The 22657-nt window shown below is 39.3% G+C and overlaps 1 protein-coding gene across 1 annotated transcript in view; it reads right to left on the bottom strand.

The window, feature by feature from the left end:
• LOC128652530 (cohesin subunit SA-2) overlaps positions 1 to 22657 on the bottom strand; it is an 851571-nt gene that overhangs the window by 214791 nt on the left and 614123 nt on the right. The window contains exon 21 of the mRNA XM_053705464.1: positions 21435 to 21610. Within this exon, the coding sequence (XP_053561439.1) occupies positions 21435 to 21610 (176 nt within the window). The remainder of the gene's footprint in view (positions 1 to 21434; positions 21611 to 22657) is intronic.

Raw genomic sequence — 22657 nt, 5'->3', positions numbered from 1 at the left:
GAACGTATACTACATAGACAGAGTTACAGTTCATAAATCTAGTGATGGTGAAAACTTCTCCACTAACAAAAGACTGAAAGGTCTTTTTCCCAGATGTTATAACTTTGCATGTGTTGCACTTCTTTTGTCCACATTTATAGACTCCTATTCTATCCAAAAAAGAAGGAATAATTTTCTGATTTGTCGTGGGTTGTGAATTACGTAAAGTATGTTTGACCTTTTTACTCGGTGTCAATTTGCTTCTAAGTGTTGGTGCTCTAGTATATACGATCTTTGGGTGGTCTCCCAAAAGGGTCTTCAAAATGGGGTCTCTCCTAATGGTGTGCCAATGCTTGTTCATGGCTCCCTGTATCTGTGTATAGTTAGAGTTGTATTGGGTTATGAACAAGGGTTCTGAAGAGTAATTTTCATCTTTATTTTTAATTTGTTTATTTTTACTTAGCAGTTTGTCTCTGTCTAGGTCTCTGACTTTGTTCAGACAGTTGTCCAAGAGGTCAATAGGATAACCCTTTTCAATAAATCTTTCATATATAATGTGACTCTGTTGTTCAAACAGAGTCATGTCTGAACAGTTGCGTTTGATCCTTTCAAATTGACTGTACGGGATGTTAGATAGCCATTTCTTATGATGATTACTTGTATAGTCTAAGTAGCTGTTGCTATCAACTTTTTTGAAAAATGTTTTAGAGCTAAGGTTGCCATCTTTGTCCCAGCTCAAGGTGAGATCTAAGAAATCTATTGTCTCTGTACTGATGTTTGCTGTGAAAGTCAGGCCCATATTGTTATTGTTCAAAGATTCTGTAAATGTGTGTGCTGATGTTTGGTCGCCCTTCCAAATAAAAATCAGATCATCAATGTAACGGCCATAGTACACCAGGCTCTCCCCTGCTGAGGAGTTGTAAATATGTGATTCCTCAAAAACGCCCATAAACAAATTGGCGAAGCTAGGGGCGAATCTGGTGCCCATGGCCGTTCCCTTGGTCTGCAAATAATAAACATCCTGATAAATAAAATAATTATGTTTAAGAATAAACTCGATGCATTCTAAAATAAATTCACTCTGTATCTCAAGCATAAATAGATCACGGTTCAAAAAGACGGAAGTTGTTTGTAAGCCCAAATGGTGTGCTATATTAGAGTATAATGAACTGACGTCACATGAAATCCATATGAGGTCACCTGTATTCTTGCCATTTTTAATCTTGTTTAATAAATCTGTACTGTCTTTGATATATGATTGCAAACCTGAAACATATTTCTGTAAAATAATATCAACATAATATGATAAATTATAAGTAAGGTTATCAATACCTGCAATGATGGGGCGACCTGGAGGGTTGGATAAACTTTTGTGAATTTTTTTTGTTAAGAATGTTTTTTGCAACTCCTTTGCTGATTAAGGATTGATATAGTGTAAGAAATTGTGTGGTGGGATTGCAAGATAGAACTTAATAATATTCAGTGTCTTTCAGGATCCTATCTGCCTCTTTAAGGTATTCTGTTAGGTCTTGGACAATGATACCTCCCCCCTTGTCGGCATCACGGATGATTATGTCAGGATTATTTGCAAGGGACTGGATAGCTGATTTCTCACTCTGTCTTTTAAAGAAACTCTTCTTAGAGTTTTTCCTTTTGATTTTTTCAAAGTCTTCCAGAACTAAGTTCTGGAAAACCTCTATGTAATGGTTTACATCAATTACATTGATGATCTGATTTTTATTTGGAAAGGCGACCAAACATCAGCACACACATTTACAGAATCTTTGAACAATAACAATATGGGCCTGACTTTCACAGCAAACATCAGTACAGAGACAATAGATTTCTTAGATCTCACCTTGAGCTGGGACAAAGATGGCAACCTTAGCTCTAAAACATTTTTCAAAAAAGTTGATAGCAACAGCTACTTAGACTATACAAGTAATCATCATAAGAAATGGCTATCTAACATCCCGTACAGTCAATTTGAAAGGATCAAACGCAACTGTTCAGACATGACTCTGTTTGAACAACAGAGTCACATTATATATGAAAGATTTATTGAAAAGGGTTATCCTATTGACCTCTTGGACAACTGTCTGAACAAAGTCAGAGACCTAGACAGAGACAAACTGCTAAGTAAAAATAAACAAATTAAAAATAAAGATGAAAATTACTCTTCAGAAGCCTTGTTCATAACCCAATACAACTCTAACTATACACAGATACAGGGATCCATGAACAAGCATTGGCACATCATTAGGCGAGACCCCATTTTGAAGACCCCTTTGGGAGACCACCCAAAGATCGTATATACTAGAGCACCAACACTTAGAAGCAAATTGGCACCGAGTAAAAAGGTCAAACATACTTTACGTAATTCACAACCCATGACAAATCAGAAAATTATTCCTTCTTTTTTGGATAGAATAGGAGTCTATAAATGTGGACAAAAGAAGTGCAACACATGCAAAGTTATAACATCTGGGAAAAAGACCTTTCAGTCTTTTGTTAGTGGAGAAGTTTTCACCATCACTAGATTTATGAACTGTAACTCTGTCTATGTAGTATACGTTCTGGAGTGCTGTTGTGGGATTCAGTACGTAGGTCGCACCTCCAGGAAGGCAAAGATACGCTGGGGGGAACACTGGCGCAACTGTAAAAACTGCACTAAAAAAAAGATAAAGCATAGTATCCCTGAACACTGTCTAAATAAGCACAAGGGAAATTCTGACATTTTCAAATTTTACCCTATCGATTACATTCCACCTTCCACAGACTATAATAGAGTTATTCAGCTAAGGATTCGCGAAACTTTTTGGATCCATAAACTGAAAACCCTATATCCATTTGGCCTGAACTCCAACTTAGACCTAGCGGCATTTAAATAAAAAATTTTAAAACACCAATTTTTCTTTTTATTCTTTGGTTGTTTTTTTACATATTTTTGACCTACATATACCAAAGCTTATTTCCTCTGGTGTTTTCTATCTTTAGATACATACAGTCCAACAGTTCTAGTGATTACCATCTGACTAATCATACTAGCATTAATATTCAATTGCTGCAAATTTACTTGCAATGTCAATACTTTTAGTTCAACAAATCTTCCCCATTTTTTCTCACCTACACTCTATATACACTATAGTCCAACAGGTATCGCCATAATTTAACAACAAATTTATTATTTAATAGTTATATGCCCCATTCAGGTTGAATAATATGAATAATATTTATCAACGTTGACACAGTATATATGCATCTTATCATCAATTTTCTTTCACCCCGTCCAAATGTATTATATTATACATTTCTCTCACTATCAATATGCCTTTAACCTTTTCAAATGCATTTTGACAACACACCTTTATATTTCTCCACATCCCCTTTTTACGCATTCAGATAATACACATCCTCATAGCGGCACATGCAAATAATTTGAATGCATTGCTATCAACATACTATCAATGTGATTAGATATGGTGTTTTCTTCTTCGTTCCCTGACACATTTTCAAATTTAGATATCAGCGCAGTTACTTATTTTGATTCACATAGGAGCCCTCTAAAATAGTGCATTTAAACATTCTGATCCACGTTATACTAGACATGTGACAAACATGTCCTTTAGATCTATTTAGTACCCCGCTCCTAGTCTTACTATACTCATACATCGATCACAATACATCCATAGAAAAATCAGGATTCCATTGATTAGAATGACAAATGCACTTTTTGGTCATTCTTTTAATTTATTATTTATCGAGGCGACATTTGGATTTATCTCTCAGATCAAACGCACTTTCAGTTAGGATTGAATACTCTTGTTACATGTATAACAGAATTTATGCTTACCTGATAAATTACTTTCTCCAACGGTGTGTCCGGTCCACGGCGTCATCCTTACTTGTGGGAATATCTCTTCCCCAACAGGAAATGGCAAAGAGTCCCAGCAAAGCTGGCCATATAGTCCCTCCTAGGCTCCGCCCACCCCAGTCATTCGACCGACGGACAGGAGGAAAAAATAGGAGAAACCATAAGGTGCCGTGGTGACTGTAGTTAGAGAAAATAATTCATCAAACCTGATTAAAAAACCAGGGCGGGCCATGGACCGGACACACCGTTGGAGAAAGTAATTTATCAGGTAAGCATAAATTCTGTTTTCTCCAACATTGGTGTGTCCGGTCCACGGCGTCATCCTTACTTGTGGGAACCAATACCAAAGCTTTAGGACACGGATGAAGGGATGGAGCAAATCAGGTTACCTAAACAGAAGGCACCACGGCTTGCAAAACCTTTCTCCCAAAAATAGCCTCCGAAGAAGCAAAAGTATCAAATTTGTAAAATTTGGCAACAGTGTGCAGTGAAGACCAAGTCGCTGCCTTACATATCTGATCAACAGATGCCTCGTTCTTGAAGGCCCATGTGGAAGCCACAGCCCTAGTAGAGTGAGCTGTGATTCTTTCAGGAGGCTGCCGTCCGGCAGTCTCGTAAGCCAATCGGATGATGCTTTTAAGCCAAAAGGAAAGAGAGGTAGAAGTCGCCTTTTGACCTCTCCTTTTACCAGAATAGACGACAAACAGAGAAGATGTTTGTCTGAACTCTTTTGTAGCTTCTAAATAGAATTTTAGAGCACGGACTACATCTAAATTGTGTAGCAAACGTTCCTTCTTTGAAACTGGATTCGGACACAAAGAAGGTACAACTATCTCCTGGTTAATATTTTTGTTGGAAACAACCTTTGGAAGAAAACCAGGCTTAGTACGCAAAACAACCTTGTCTGAATGGAACACCAGATAGGGCGGAGTACACTGCAGAGCAGATAGCTCAGAAACTCTTCTAGCAGAAGAAATAGCAACCAAGAACAAAACTTTCCAAGATAACAACTTAATATCTATGGAATGTAAAGGTTCAAACGGAACCCCTTGGAGAACTGAAAGAACTAGATTTAAACTCCAGGGAGGAGTCAAAGGTCTGTAAACAGGCTTGATCCTAACCAGAGCCTGAACAAATGCTTGAACATCTGGCACAGCTGCCAGTCGTTTGTGTAGTAAGACAGATAAAGCAGAAATCTGTCCCTTTAGAGAACTCGCTGATAATCCTTTATCCAAACCTTCTTGTAGAAAGGAAAGGATCTTAGGAATTTTGATCTTATTCCATGGGAATCCCTTGGATTCACACCAGCAGATATATCTTTTCCATATTTTATGGTAAATTTTTCTAGTTACCGGTTTTCTGGCTTGAACCAGAGTATCTATCACAGAATCTGAAACCCACGCTTTGATAGAATCAAGCGTTCAATTTCCAAGCTGTCAGCTGGAGGGAGACCAGATTTGGATGTTCGAATGGACCCTGTACAAGAAGGTCCTGTCTCAAAGGTAGCTTCCATGGTGGAGCCGATGACATATTCACCAGGTCTGCATACCAAGTCCTGCGTGGCCACGCAGGAGCTATCAAGATCACCGAGGCCCACTCCTGCTTGATCCTGGCTACCAGCCTGGGAATGAGAGGAAACGGTGGAAACACATAAGCTAGGTTGAAGGACCAAGGCGCTACTAGTGCATCCACTAGAGTCGCCTTGGGATCCCTGGATCTGGACCCGTAGCAAGGAACCTTGAAGTTCTGACGAGACGCCATCAGATCCATGTCTGGAATGCCCCATAATTGAGTTAATTGGGCAAAGATCTCCGGGTGAAGTTCCCACTCCCCCGGATGGAATGTCTGACGACTCAGATAATCCGCCTCCCAGTTTTCCACTCCTGGGATGTGGATCGCAGATAGGTGGCAGGAGTGATCCTCTGCCCATTCTATTATTTTGGTCACTTCTCTCATCGCTAGGGAACTCCTTGTTCCCCCCTGATGATTGAGATAAGCAACAGTCGTCATGTTGTCTGATTGGAATCTTATGAATCTGGCCTTTGCTAGTTGAGGCCAAGCCCTGAGAGCATTGAATATCGCTCTTAGTTCCAGAATGTTTATCGGGAGGAGAGACTCTTCCCGAGACCAAAGTCCCTGAGCTTTCAGGGATTCCCAGACTGCGCCCCAGCCCACTAGACTGGCGTCGGTCGTGACGATGACCCACTCTGGTCTGCAAAAGCTCATTCCCTGGGACAGGTGGTCCAGGGTTAGCCACCAACGGAGTGAGTCTTTGGTCTTCTGATCTACTTGAATCACTGGAGACAAGTCTGTATAGTCCCCATTCCACTGATTCAGCATGCACAGTTGTAATGGTCTTAGATGACAACTTGACAAGCGTTTAGAAGTCTTGACTTTCTGACTTCTGTCAGGAAAATCCTCATTTCTAAAGAATCTATTATTGTTCCCAAGAAGGGAACTCTTGTCGACGGAGACAGGGAACTTTTTTCTATGTTCACCTTCCATCCGTGGGATCTGAGAAAGGCCAGAACGATGTCTGTGTGAGCCTTTGCCTTTGAAAGAGACGACGCTTGTATTAGAATGTCGTCCAAGTACGGTACTACTGCAATGCCCCTTGGTCTCAGAACCGCTAGAAGGGACCCGAGTACCTTTGTGAAAATCCTTGGAGAAGTGGCTAACCCGAATGGGAGGGCCACAAACTGGTAATGTTTGTCCAGAAAGGCGAACCTTAGGAACTGATGATGTTCTTTGTGGATAGGAATATGAAGATACGCATCCTTTAGATCCACGGTAGTCATAAATTGACCTTCCTGGATTGTAGGTAGAATCGTTCGAATGGTTTCCATTTTGAACGATGGTACTCTGAGAAATTTGTTTAGGATCTTTAAATCCAGAATTGGTCTGAAAGTTCCCTCTTTCTTGGGAACTACAAACAGATTTGAGTAAAATCCCATTCCTTGTTCCGCCGATGGAACTGGGTGTATCACTCCCATCTTTAACAGGTCTTCTACACAATGTAAGAATGCCTGTCTCTTTATTTGGTTTTGGGGGTAGTTCCTTGAATTCCAGAAGATAACCCTGAGAAACTATTTCTAGTGTCCAGGGATCCTGAACATCTCTTGCCCAAGCCTGAGCAAAGAGAGAGAGTCTGCCCCCTACTAGATCCGGTCCCGGATCGGGGGCTACTCCTTCATGCTGTTTTGTTAGCAGCAGCAGGCTTCTTGGCCTGCTTACCCTTGTTCCAGCCTTGCATCGGTTTCCAGGCTGGCTTGGTTTGTGAAGCATTACCCTCTTGCTTAGAGGATGCAGAATTAGAGGCCGGTCCGTTCCTGAAGTTACGAAAGGAACGAAAATTAGACTTATTCTTGGCTTTGAAAGGCCTATCTTGTGGGAGGGCGTGACCCTTTCCCCAAGTGATGTCTGAGATAATCTCTTTCAATTCTGGCCCAAAGAGAGTTTTACCCTTGAAGGGAATATTAAGCAATTTTGTCTTGGATGATACATCCGCTGACCAAGACTTTAGCCAAAGCGCTCTGCGCGCCACAATTGCAAACCCTGAATTTTTCGCCGCTAATCTAGCTAATTGCAAAGCGGCATCTAAAATAAAAGAATTAGCCAACTTAAGTGCGTGAACTCTGTCCATAACTTCCTCATATGGAGTCTCTCTACTGAGCGACTTTTCTAGTTCCTCGAACCAGAACCACGCTGCTGTAGTGACAGGAACAATGCACGAAATGGGTTGCAGAAGGTAACCTTGCTGTACAAAAATCTTTTTAAGCAAACCCTCCAATTTTTTATCCATAGGATCTTTGAAAGCACAATTATCCTCGATAGGAATAGTAGTGCGTTTGTTTAGAGTAGAAACTGCCCCCTCGACCTTAGGGACTGTCTGCCATAAGTCCTTTCTGGGGTCGACCATAGGAAATAATTTCTTAAATATAGGAGGGGGGACAAAAGGTATGCCGGCTTCTCCCACTCCTTATTCACTATGTCCGCCACCCGCTTGGGTATAGGAAAAGCGTTGGGGTGCACCGGAACCTCTAGGAACTTGTCCATCTTGCATAATTTTTCTGGAATGACCAGGTTGTCACAATCATCCAGAGTAGATAACACCTCCTTAAGCAGTGCGCGGAGATGTTCTAATTTAAATTTAAATGTCACAACATCAGGTTCAGCCTGTTGAGAAATTTATCCTGAATCTGAAATTTCCCCATCTGACAAAACCTCCCTCATGGCCCCTTCAGATTGGTGTGAGGGTATGACAGAGCAATTATCATCAGCGCCCTCCTGCTCTTCAGTGTTTAAAACAGAGCAATTGCGCTTTCTCTGATATGCAGGCATTTTGGATAAAATATTTGCTATGGAGTTATCCATTACTGCCATCAATTGCTGCATAGTAATAAGCATTGGCGCGCTAGAAGTACTAGGGGCCTCCTGCGTGGGCAAAACTGGCATAGACACAGAAGGAGATGATGTAGAACTATGTCTACTCCCTTCATCTGATGAAACATCTTGGGCAATTTTACTATCTGTGGCAGTACTGTCCTTACTTTGTTTGGACGCTATGGCACAATTATCACATAATTTTGAAGGGGGAGACACATTGACTTTCATACATATAGAACATAGCTTATCTGAAGGTACAGACATGTTAAACAGGCTTAAACTTGTCAATAAAGCACAAAAAACGTTTTAAAACAAAACCGTTACTGTCTCTTTAAATTTTAAACAGAGCACACTTTATTACTGAATATGTGAAAAAGTATGAAGGAATTGTTCAAATTGTTCACCACAGTGTCTTAAAGCATTCAAAGTATTGCACACCAATTTTCAGAGCTTTAACCCTTAAAATAACGAAACTGGAGCCGGTTACAGTTTTAACCCCTCTACAGTCCCAGCTACAGCCTTTGCTGCGACTCTACCAAACCCAGGGGGGAATACGATACCAAAAGAAGACTTCTAGGAACTTTTCCAACTACTTTCAGATCCTCACACATGCATCTGCATGTCTAGCTCTCAAAGTAACTGCGCAGTAATGGCGCGAAAATGAGGCTCAGCCTAAAACTGGGAAGGCCCTTCCTGACTGGAAAGGTGTCTTACACAGTGCCTGACGTTAAAAAACGTTCCCCAAGCTTATAAGTGTTAATTTCAAGCATAAACATGTATAAAATGCCCAAATAAAGCAATCGATTTTGCCCATAAAAGTGTCTACCAGTTTTATAGCCCATATTAAGCCCTTTATTCTGTTTGAGACTAAGAAAATGGCTTACCGGTCCCCATGAGGGGAAATGACAGCCTTCCAGCATTACACAGTCTTGTTAGAAATATGGCTAGTCATACCTTAAGCAGAAAAGTCTGCTAACTGTTTCCCCCAACTGAAGTTACTTCATCTCAACAGTCCTATGTGGAAACAGCAAACGATTTTAGTTACTGTCTGCTAAAATCATCTTCCTCTCAAACAGAACTCTTCATCTTTTTCTGTTCAGAGTAAATAGTACATACCAGCACTATTTTAAAATAACAAACTCTTGATAGTAGAATAAAAAACTACAACTAAACACCACATACTCTTAACCATCTCCGTGGAGATGTTGCCTGTGCAACGGCAAAGAGAATGACTGGGGTGGGCGGAGCCTAGGAGGGACTATATGGCCAGCTTTGCTGGGACTCTTTGCCATTTCCTGTTGGGGAAGAGATATTCCCACAAGTAAGGATGACGCCGTGGACCGGACACACCAATGTTGGAGAAATAGATACATTAGATAGTTCAGTTTCCTACTTGTATTGTCAATTTTACACTAGTCGTTTAAACAATGTTACTCTTTGATATACCCTTGCGATTGGTCTGACATTGACCAATCACACATCTTGGCAGGCTTTTTAAATGTGTTTTGCAACTGCATGTGTAATATATTTTACTTGATGAAACGGCCAGGAGCTTGTGGCCGAGAAACGAGTCTAAAGCTCTTGCAATAAAGTGTTTTTATTCTATTACACTATAGCATCATTTGCCCTGGTTTTTTACCTTGCCTATCCAAGAAGAAGTATTTTTCCAGCCACCAGTTGAATTTTAAAAAGACCTTTATTCATTTCTCACAGGGTCCATCATATCAACAACGTTTCAAACCTATGCCAGGTTCTTAATCATGTCTACTGAATAGTATACAGGTGTGTCTTTTATACCTGTCCAATTTCTATCAGATTGCACAATAGTGCCATCTTGTGGTTAAAATTTAAAATTGCATGTGACAAATTATCTAAAGAAATTTACTATAAATTCTTATGTTTTGAGTTAGTCTCTTCATTGTTTATGTATGTTTGTCACATGAAAATTTAAAACCAAATTTATATACATATAATTAAAACCTATACACATTATAATATCAGAATCAAATTTGCTACTACAGGTATATGCTATCATAGTCAAAAAAATAATGACCATTCAAAATCTTTATTTAAGCCTTCAGGTATCATTGTGTTTAATCTATTTATCCAAAACATCTCCCTTCTTTTGAGCATCTGGTCTCTGTCACCTCCCCTCCTGGGTCTGTCAACTTGTTCAATAACTTGAAATCTAAGTTGACTGATGTTATGACCCATGGAGAGGAAGTGACAGGAAACAGGAGCCTCCATATTTTTGTTTCTAATGTTGGATTTGTGTTCAGTGATTCTTGTTCTTACCTCCCTGCTCGTTTCTCCTATATAAATCCTGGCACACGGACATTTGATGAGATAAATAGCATATGTGCTTCTACATGTTAGATATTTCTTTATAGGGTATTTGGTTCCCTTAATGGGGTGAAGAAAATCTTTCCCTTTAATTATTGAACTACAGTGACTGCAATGAAGGCAGGGATAACACCCTCTATTATCAGACCCCAATGTTGTTTGTAAAGTCTTCCTATTGCTACCTATATCTGCTCTTACTAGTTCATCTCTCAAATTTTTGGTCTTTTTATAAGCTACCATAGGAATATTTTTGAAGTCCTCCACTTGGGGATTACAGTCTCTCAATATATGCCAGTGTCTATTTATGATGTGTGATATTTTTGTTCCTAGGGAGTTGTATTGGGTAACAAATATCATTCTGTTTTCTTTGGTTTTTTTAGTGTTATTAGTTTCCTTATTTTTAAAGTATTCCAACTGTTTTGTAATTAGTTCTTCTGGGTACCCTCTTCTTTTAAATTTATCTGCCATTTCATTTAGTCTTATGTCACATCTTTTTTCGTCAGTCACTATTCTTTTTACTCTTTTAAATTGACCTTGGGGTATTGCTTCTATTGTTTTTTTTGAATGGAAACTGTTATATTGTAATACTTTATTTTTGTCTGTGGGTTTCACATATAAGTCAGTTTTTAAGAAGCCTTGTTCTTTATATACAAAAGTGTCTAAGAATGCAACTCCTGTTTCCTCCATGTTGAGTGTAAATTTGAGACCAGCTACTGATGTATTAAGATGTTGAACAAATTGCAGTAGGCTACCAGTGTCTCCCCACCATATGCCAAATATGTCATCCACAAATCTCCACCATGCTGCGCCATATTTTAAAAATAATGGATGTGAATATATGAATTTCTCTTCTATGTGGGACATAAAAATATTGGCATATGTTGGGGCTACACTGGAGCCCATTGCAGTGCCTTGCTTTTGTAGAAAAAAAGTGTCTTGAAATAAAAAATAATTGTGGTATAATATGACCGATAATAGATCTATAAGGAATTGTATTTCATCTTCGTTGTATTTGTTATTGGTTTTCAATGTGTTAGTTACTGCTTCAATGCCACTGGTGTGTTTGATTGATGTATATAAGCTAGTGACGTCTAATGTATACAATATGCATTTGTCTCCAATTTGTCCAATGTCTTTTAGTTTAGCAAGAAAGTCATTAGTGTCTTTCAAATATGAAGAGGTGTCTAATAGATAGGGCTGTAATACTTTGTCTAAAAATATTGCAATTTTTGAAAAAATAGAATTAACTCCTGCCACTATTGGGCGTCCTGGTGGTTGATATTTATCTTTGTGTATTTTTGGTGAAATGTATATGACTGGTCTTATTGGGTTTTTTTCAATGAGACATTCTTTGAATTCATTTGTAATAATACCATTTTTGACTGCTGCATTGGTGATACGTTCTATTTCTTTCCCTATTTGAATTGTGGGATCTCTAATCAAGGCTTCATATACTGTGGTGTCATTTAGTTGTCTCTGTATCTCTTTCACATAATCAATTTTATTTAATAGCACCACTGCTCCGCCCTTATCTGCTTCCTTTATTATGATTTCATTGTTATTTTTTAACTTGTTAATGGTATCTTGTTGCTTTCTATCAATGTGTACTAGTTCTCTCTTTTTGTTTCTCTTTAAGAGATTTTTTACTTCTTTTTGGACTAATTTTGCAAATGTAGCTACACTATATTGTGTTGGTATCCAACACAATATAGTGTAGCTACATTTGCAAAATTAGTCCAAAAAGAAGTAAAAAATCTCTTAAAGAGAAACAAAAAGAGAGAACTAGTACACATTGATAGAAAGCAACAAGATACCATTAACAAGTTAAAAAATAACAATGAAATCATAATAAAGGAAGCAGATAAGGGCGGAGCAGTGGTGCTATTAAATAAAATTGATTATGTGAAAGAGATACAGAGACAACTAAATGACACCACAGTATATGAAGCCTTGATTAGAGATCCCACAATTCAAATAGGGAAAGAAATAGAACGTATCACCAATGCAGCAGTCAAAAATGGTATTATTACAAATGAATTCAAAGAATGTCTCATTGAAAAAAACCCAATAAGACCAGTCATATACATTTCACCAAAAATACACAAAGATAAATATCAACCACCAGGACGCCCAATAGTGGCAGGAGTTAATTCTATTTTTTCAAAAATTGCAATATTTTTAGACAAAGTATTACAGCCCTATCTATTAGACACCTCTTCATATTTGAAAGACACTAATGACTTTCTTGCTAAACTAAAAGACATTGGACAAATTGGAGACAAATGCATATTGTATACATTAGACGTCACTAGCTTATATACATCAATCAAACACACCAGTGGCATTGAAGCAGTAACTAACACATTGAAAACCAATAACAAATACAACGAAGATGAAATACAATTCCTTATAGATCTATTATCGGTCATATTATACCACAATTATTTTTTATTTCAAGACACTTTTTTTCTACAAAAGCAAGGCACTGCAATGGGCTCCAGTGTAGCCCCAACATATGCCAATATTTTTATGTCCCACATAGAAGAGAAATTCATATATTCACATCCATTATTTTTAAAATATGGCGCAGCATGGTGGAGATTTGTGGATGACATATTTGGCATATGGTGGGGAGACACTGGTAGCCTACTGCAATTTGTTCAACATCTTAATACATCAGTAGCTGGTCTCAAATTTACACTCAACATGGAGGAAACAGGAGTTGCATTCTTAGACACTTTTGTATATAAAGAACAAGGCTTCTTAAAAACTGACTTATATGTGAAACCCACAGACAAAAATAAAGTATTACAATATAACAGTTTCCATTCAAAAAAAACAATAGAAGCAATACCCCAAGGTCAATTTAAAAGAGTAAAAAGAATAGTGACTGACGAAAAAAGATGTGACATAAGACTAAATGAAATGGCAGATAAATTTAAAAGAAGAGGGTACCCAGAAGAACTAATTACAAAACAGTTGGAATACTTTAAAAATAAGGAAACTAATAACACTAAAAAAACCAAAGAAAACAGAATGATATTTGTTACCCAATACAACTCCCTAGGAACAAAAATATCACACATCATAAATAGACACTGGCATATATTGAGAGACTGTAATCCCCAAGTGGAGGACTTCAAAAATATTCCTATGGTAGCTTATAAAAAGACCAAAAATTTGAGAGATGAACTAGTAAGAGCAGATATAGGTAGCAATAGGAAGACTTTACAAACAACATTGGGGTCTGATAATAGAGGGTGTTATCCCTGCCTTCATTGCAGTCACTGTAGTTCAATAATTAAAGGGAAAAATTTTCTTCACCCCATTAAGGGAACCAAATACCCTATAAAGAAATATCTAACATGTAGAAGCACATATGCTATTTATCTCATCAAATGTCCGTGTGCCAGGATTTATATAGGAGAAACGAGCAGGGAGGTAAGAACAAGAATCACTGAACACAAATCCAACATTAGAAACAAAAATATGGAGGCTCCTGTTTCCTGTCACTTCCTCTCCATGGGTCATAACATCAGTCAACTTAGATTTCAAGTTATTGAACAAGTTGACAGACCCAGGAGGGGAGGTGACAGAGACCAGATGCTCAAAAGAAGGGAGATGTTTTGGATAAATAGATTAAACACAATGATACCTGAAGGCTTAAATAAAGATTTTGAATGGTCATTATTTTTTTGACTATGATAGCATATACCTGTAGTAGCAAATTTGATTCTGATATTATAATGTGTATAGGTTTTAATTATATGTATATAAATTTGGTTTTAAATTTTCATGTGACAAACATACATAAACAATGAAGAGACTAACTCAAAACATAAGAATTTATAGTAAATTTCTTTAGATAATTTGTCACATGCAATTTTAAATTTTAACCACAAGATGGCACTATTGTGCAATCTGATAGAAATTGGACAGGTATAAAAGACACACCTGTATACTATTCAGTAGACATGATTAAGAACCTGGCATAGGTTTGAAACGTTGTTGATATGATGGACCCTGTGAGAAATGAATAAAGGTCTTTTTAAAATTCAACTGGTGGCTGGAAAAATACTTCTTCTTGGATATACATTGGGGTCTGGCTAACCCTTTTCCCGTGCCCCACAAGGAAAATAGGTGCTGTCTTTCACTATCATATTCACTAGATTTTTACCTTGCCTGCCAAGTCTATCCTGTCATTTGCAGACAGTTTTACTTTTCTGATCGTTTTTGAGGACTGCTCTTTTAAACACATTTGCCTTCAGTGTTTGCCACACGCTGAGATCAGCCGCTCGCTGTTTTCCTATACAGCACGGCACGAGAGGATCCTGACTCTACCTACGGAGGAGAGCCCACAGCCGCCCGTCTGGGAACCTGGATACCATTCGGCTACAGCGCACTGACTGCTGATTTAAATGTCAGTCTGCCTATTTGCACCTCTTTCAATAAGGGTGCCAATACTTTTGTGAGTATACTACCATCTGTTATTGTCTCTTTGTGACCCTTTTTGCCTGGGACCTACTTGCACCATGAGGCGCTGTCTTTCTCTTTACTATTTTTAGATACTGTGTTCTGATCAGACATCTCAAAGACCGGCTGCCTGCTGCATTGTGAATCTTTCAATATTTCTACTGTGACAAGGATCTTCAAACTCTCCTTACAGATATTGACATTTCCAATCACCATCTTCCGGCACCTCATTTGGGACTTTTACTACGATAAGCACTTTTTTTTATTAATTGTTACATTTTAATTATATTTATACTTATGGTCATTTTGGTTTTTTGGATTGTGCACACGTACTCTACTGATATAACAACCATTTATTATTCATTATCACTTCACTAGCAGTGCTATTATACACTATGGTCACATTATTTCTTTTTTTCTAATATGAGAATTTAATCCACTGATACACAATACATATTAATTATTACGCACTCTTCTCTTCACTTGCATTCACACTATCTAACACAGATTGAGGATCTAATAGTCTCATTCCATTTTTAATTTGCACTAGAATTGTTTCAGGCGCACGCTATTACCATTTTGTTATTTGGTATTTTTTAAATTTTAAATTATTGACCTTTCATGATGAATACATCAATTAATTATATTTCTTATAATGTGAAAGGGTTTAATAGCCAATATAAAAGGTCATTGGCGACAGATGATATTCTTAAAAAACATAAATTATGCTTACCTGATCATTTCATTGTCTTCCGTGGGAAAAAGTCCACAGCCACATTCATTACTTGTGGGAAATAAGAACCTGGCCACCAGGAGGAGGCAAAGACACACCAGCCAAAGGCTCAAATACTCCTCCCACTTCCCCTATCCCCCAGTAATTCTGCCGAGGAACAAGGACCAGTGGAAGAAATATCAAGGTGAAAGGGTGCCAGAAGACTATACACGAAAAACGCCTCAAAAAACGGGCGGGGGGCTGTGGACTCTTTCCCACGGAAGAAAATGAAATTATCAGGTAAGCATAATTTATGTTTTTCTTCCTAATGGGAGTCCACAGCCGCATTCATTACATGTGGGAAATTATACCCAAACCAAAGAGGACACTGAAACGGGAGGGTAAGAGGTGGCCCAATCTGATAGCACCAGAACTGAACCACATACCATAAATAAAAAAGTCCAGATTCATCCAAAAGCAGGGAGCAAAAACATGAAGAAAAAAGGGCCCCAAGGACACAAAGGCAGTCATAAGTCTGGGTAAAAACCACATGGAACACCACCAAGCCAACAGGACTCGAAGCACACCATCACCCAAAGAGAAACAGAAAACCTCACAGACGACTGAGTAGCACACCATAGTGCAGCCACAGATAAGGGGGGGGGGAACCTTGTCCAGCTCCCCAGCTGGAGGGAACCAAGAAGTTCGCCTCAAACCAAAAAAGAGAACTAGACGCCTCCCTATGAGAAACCCGCAGCTTGGGAGAAAAGGAACAAGCAGAAACCAAGTTCCTAGACAAAACATCCCTCCATGGAGAGAAAAATCAGAGAATCCGAACCCCCCCCCGAGAGCTCAGAGAGAACATCAACAGTGACCCACTGCATCCAACAGAAACAGAGACAGCTGAAAAGTCAAAAGATGACCAGAACCACAGATTAGGATCCTAAGATAACCAGGGACGTCCTCAACTACCGCAGAAACGCCGCAACGAGGACCGCCCACACACGGAAAGACCAACCTGTCAATAATAGTGAAAAGTCCAGGGACAGAGTCCCACCCTCCTTGAACGAGAGGGAGGAAACATCACCATCGAAAGAGTACGACCAGAAACACGGGCAGAGTCCCACCAGAACCAGAGGAACACCGAACCCAGAAGCCCATTCTCAAAGACATCTCAATCCCTGAACCAGGGACAAATAGGAACACACCCCCAGAGAGGCAAAAGTGCCCCAAGGGAAGACAGAGGACAAGGGAAATCTTGCTGCCCGGACACAAAACTTGACACAGGAGTCAAAACGAACCAGCCCCCAAAGGAGCAGAGACTACCCGAGGCAGATACCATTGTGGAAGAGTATGAGGACAAAGTGACCCTTACCAAGGCACTACACAGGAATGTTGATGCAAGGTCAGAGCACCAGAACAACGGACCCCAAAGGAAGTCCAGAACACATTCCCATCAGAAAACAAAGGCCCCAAGCAGCCATAAGAAGGGGAACAGGCTCTCTAAAGAGAGAAAAAGAAGAACACCTTCCAGACGCAACCCGAATACCGGAGGGAAAAACCTGGACAAACAGAGACAGAGCTATACCAACACCACCCGGAACCTCAGCCCTATCCCAGATCCACAAATAGACCTGAAGAAGAGGACCTCAACCAAAATTCCGTTCAGACACACCTCACCCGAGGAAGGAACCCGAAAAAAACGAGAACTCTAGCAAAACCCTAAGAAAAGGACCGTGAAAAAACGCAGAACCGATCTCAAGGCAATAGAACCCATGACACAGAGCTAAACTCTGCGACATTCAGAAACTAGGGTACCACGTCGGTGCATGACCCTAAGAGGGTGGATAAAATTCTGGAAAAAATAGAACCAGAACCGAAACGGAACAAGGCGACCCCAATAAAACCGGGTTCCAGCTAGAAGAGACCTCCAGCAGCGAAGGCGAACCAGGCCCCCGCGTGGCAAGTCACAGGCTAGCCACCCACAGCACCGCTGCCGGATCACAGAGAATGCAGGCATGATCCTGTTATGTCTCGCATACCAATCAAGCGCTCCAACGCTAATCCACGAAGAGGATCTATTAAAAGCGGAACAAAACGAGGCTCAGAGACCCTAGGAGTCTAAACCACCCAAAGGGTAGCATGAAGACCAAGGCCCAAAAACCGCCCTACCAGAGATGGCCCCGCCCCCCTGAAAGGAAGAGCCAGAAGCGACGCGGCGGAAGCCACCAACCAAGCCCTGGAAATAGAGTGGCACGTGTAGTTTGTGAAAACAAACAATATAACAATAAAACAAAACACTCAAGGTCCCACCGGACCAGCCAGGCGCAACATGCGTCACTGACAACTCAACAAATTGCACACAAAGTCCGGACCCAACCGTCCACGAACAACTTCCTAGGAAGTAATAAAAAGCAAGTCCATCCCAGAAATTCCCGAAAGAATAATCAAATTAAAAAAAAATATGATAAACGGATGAAAAAAAATAAGGCAGCACGAAGGCATCCGCCTTAAAAACTCTGGGAAAGGACACAAGCGACCGTCAGGAGACGATCTACATCCCTAATAGTCTAGCTCGAAGCACCATTCGAGGGCACATTCCCCAACTGATAGAGGAGAGGGTCCCCCAATAAGTAAAAAAGAGCACGCAGCCGTGCGATCCGATAACGAAACGTGCAACATGGAGGAATATTCACCCCCGGAGGAAACTGAATAGACCCACCCGAAGTCTGGACACCCGGGATAGTAGGGCAAGAACACAACCACGCAGAAAACTCTGGGTCTTGCAGGCAAACCAGCGCCTTCAATATATTGAAGCGGAAATGACCAGCCATCTCGAGGGGAAACAAACCACCCTGTGCGGAGGGAGAATTAACATATGGGTTACCCGCAAATGTAGAGGAAGGGTGCTGTTGGGAATCCGTTGTTTGAGGGACAGAGCCCCCAGAGGCTGATGGCTCAATAGGCCCCTGGTTCCCCGAGCCTGAGGTACCAGACGCTCTAAGAAGGCACAAGAGACAGGACTGATAAACTTGCGTCAGTGGGGCCGAAGCTCCTTCCTCACAAGAGGAAGAATCGGAATCAGAAACAACGACAGTCTCAGCTTTAGAATCCTCCATGGTTTAAAACCAAAGAGAAGAATAGGACTATATAAAAAAAACAAACAGCACCTGACACCCACAATGGCTGGGGCACTCACCACCTCCTATGACCAGATCCAAACGAAGCAGAAAGTCCTTGTCGCCACACGGTCAGGAATGTGGAAGCGTAAAAACCCAGCATAACAACGCCCAGTCATAAGGTGAACCGTAAAGTACAAAAAAAAACTCCAGAAAAAGGCGGCAACTAGGCCCCACTAAATCCTACCAGCAATTCTCCCGTCTCAGCCCCAGAGCCAATACCCACTTCACAAAGCAGGGAGATCACATAAGAAACATGATTAAGGAACCCCACCCTGTTCACAAATCCCCCCTAAGGAAGGAATTATCCCCCGATTCCCAGATCCGTACAGAGGAGTCTCACTGAGACCCATACCTATCTGTCACATAACAACATACTGTAACATTCATATTGATAAAATGAAACAATCTTACCGGAATCTACGCCATGGAACAGGAACACGGCCCTTCAAGTGAGACGGATAGTAGCATCGCCTCCGTCATGGACTTGAGAGAAGATAGCAGGTAGCGAAGCGAAGGATCAGCAACACCAAGTGATAGAGGAGCTGTTAATACGAGTCGGGATAGTGTCGCAGAGAGAACTCCCACTGCATCTCCAGACTCTAACATTCGCCCAGGCCCTCACTGAGAGACTAACAGGACTACTTTTAAATCCTATACCATTGCGAAGAGTACTACCCTCCATGAGAGACACACTTTATGTAAAAATTAATAAAAGTACTTTCTTTAAAAAATAAACATCTGACACTTCTCTGCCAACCACCTAGGAAGAAAAGGCAAAAAATGACTGGGGGATAGGGGAAGTGGGAGGAGTATTTGAACCTTTGGCTGGTGTGTCTTTGCCTCCTCCTGGTGGCCAGGTTCTTATTTCCCACAAGTAATGAATGCGGCTGTAGACTCTTTCCCATTAGGAAGAAAAAGGTGGAGAAATAATTTGTTTACAAGAAATTTGAAACGAGATTGAATACCAAAATACTTTACGAGTTCTTTCCCAAAACATTACCATTGTACAAATTCAGCTAAAAAAATAAATGGTGTCCGTATTTTGACACATAGGTCACTCCTCTTCACTTTAAGCAAAATGGATAATGGATAAAAAAGGTAGATTTCTGTGTATCAGCTGATTATTTGGCAAATCAATCCCCATAATAAATCTATACGCCCCAATTGAGGTCAAGCTGCCTTCTTTAAATCTATAACTCCTATGACACAGGATATCTATCTAGGCCTATTGATAATTCATGCTGATTTTAAGCTACCACTAAACCCTAAACTAGAGAGCTCTAACACTTCCTTACTGGATTACTGCATGACTATTAACTGCATGTTAACAGCTATAGATGAGCTATTTTTGATATCAGTGCAATTACAATCAGTCATTTTGAATGTTTACCAAAAGCACTTTTTTCATTATTGCTTTTCTGAAAAGTGGTCCTATATTTAACATGTGCAAGTTTGATTTGGCTGATTATAATTTAAATGTTAAATACATAAAAAACACATTTACTGGGACATTTTTCACTTATCTAAGTCTACAGCTAAAAGGAACTGTTAAACCCCAGACATAATTTTCCACTTATTACCATGTACCGATAACTTTCAAATTGAACAGTGGTTTTACACATGTGTTTAACACATAGGTAATACCCCTGCCATACTGGATGACATTAGGAAGCAAGCGCTTTCACACTAATAAAAATGAGCAAAATAACAAATCCAATAAATACATATGCACACTGAACCAATAACTCCCCTGCTAATATATCTTAGAGACATACACATATATCTCTATGGTTTAGAATTCAACAGGTTAACAGCACATCAACTATTAGCTTAGCTACACACTATTAAAAGGGATCAATAAACATTCAGGCTCTTCAACTTGTGATGTAATTTGCCAGACCCCCAAAATCATAATTTTGTTTGTCATTAATAGTGTTCATTTGATTTTTGGATTATGAAATTGAGAGATTAACAATGCAGATAATGTATTTGTGTTGTTTTTGGGAGGTAACAATTGAGGGGTATTAATGAGCAGAAGCATTTTACGATTGTGAACACTGGAAAAATAAAAAAAGCACTGAAAATACGATGTGATGTTCATAAATCACTATCTTTTAAAAACAAGTGCAAGGTTGTCTTCAACCTCATAGTTATAGTAAATTGCCACTCCTAAGCCAGACTTGTCCTATGAGCCAATCAAAAGACTAGTGGGCAATCAGGAGCAGCACTGCCACACGGGTGTAGGCTATAACTTTGTTTAACCCATTTGTGACACATAGGTCACACAGTAGTTTAATAGCAAGTTGTTATTGTGCATTACAACATTTTTGCTACTGGACTTTTATGTCCCTTCAAGTGTCCAAAAACATTTGTATAATTTAATGTAGTCACCATTTTATTCATTGTAATAACTTAAATATAACAAAAAATATAACAATATGAGCACTGTCAAATGTTTGATTGGCTGATAATGCATAAACATTACCGTATGACTGCTTCCTCTTTAAGTTTTGGGCTGGACTGGAAAAGTAGCTGCTTGTAAAAGAGCTCTCATCATCTTGGTTATCTAGCAGGGAATTACTATATACGACTAATGGTTGCCATGCTTCTCCTTTGTGTAACAACATCTGATCATTAGCAAATCTTTGCAGGTATCCATACCTGTAAAAACAAAGGCAATAATAAGCAAGTATCAGTGACATTATTGTAGAACTTTTTACAAGAAAAAAAATGAATTATCAACAAAAGCAAAATTAGAAGCTGTGAGAAGGAACTAGAGGTAGCATAGGGAGGATAATCAGTGATTTTTTTACTGGAACCAACATAGGGCTAGCAGACTTCAAATCAGAAGAATTATACAGAAATCATGCAGAATTTTTTACCAAGATAAACAAAGAGATATATGTGAGAACTAAAATCTCTGTTATGCTTTAAACTAGATAAACTAAAGGCAAAAGAATAATATGAACACTCAGGCTTATTCTGTGGAGATGATGGAGAATTAGCCAGAAGTGAGACAACTTCAACAATTTACAGTAATACATAAATCCCACTATTGACCTTTTTTTTAGTAAAAATGTTCTTGCAACTAAAATATTATCATCATTTATTATTATTATTTATTTGTAAAGCACCGCAAATTCCGTACTCGCAATCCTGTAATGATTTATTTTAACTTTGCCCTCCAAAATAGGAAAAGAACCTACTATTTTTGAGGAAACTGCTAAACCAATACAAAGGTACAAATTTCTATGTTAAAGGGACACTGTACCCAAAATTTTTCTTTTGTGATTCAGATTGAGTATGAAATTTTAAGCAACTTTCTAATTTACTCCTATTATCAAATTTTCTTAATTCTCTTGGTATCTTTATTTGAAATGCAAGAATGTAAGTTTAGATGCCGGCCCATTTTTGGTGAACAACCTGGGTTGTCCTTGCTGATTGGTGGATAAATTCATCCACCAATAAAAAAGTGCTGTCCAGAGTACTGAAACCAAAAAAAAGCTTAGATGCCTTCTTTTTCAAATAATGATAGCAAGAGAACGAGGAAAAATTGATAATAGGAGTAAATTAGAAAGTTGCTTAAAATTGCATGCGCTTTCTGAATTACAAAAGAAAAAAATTGGGTTCAGTGTCCCTTTAAAGCAAATATGCACTTGTCAGCCTATCCAGGAGAAGCACTGCTTAAGCAGGAACAAGGCCACAGAG

Source organism: Bombina bombina, chromosome 3 (genome assembly GCF_027579735.1).
Source record: "Bombina bombina isolate aBomBom1 chromosome 3, aBomBom1.pri, whole genome shotgun sequence".
NCBI classification, from domain to species: Eukaryota; Metazoa; Chordata; class Amphibia; order Anura; family Bombinatoridae; genus Bombina; species Bombina bombina.
This window is presented reverse-complemented; position numbering and strand designations above follow the sequence as displayed.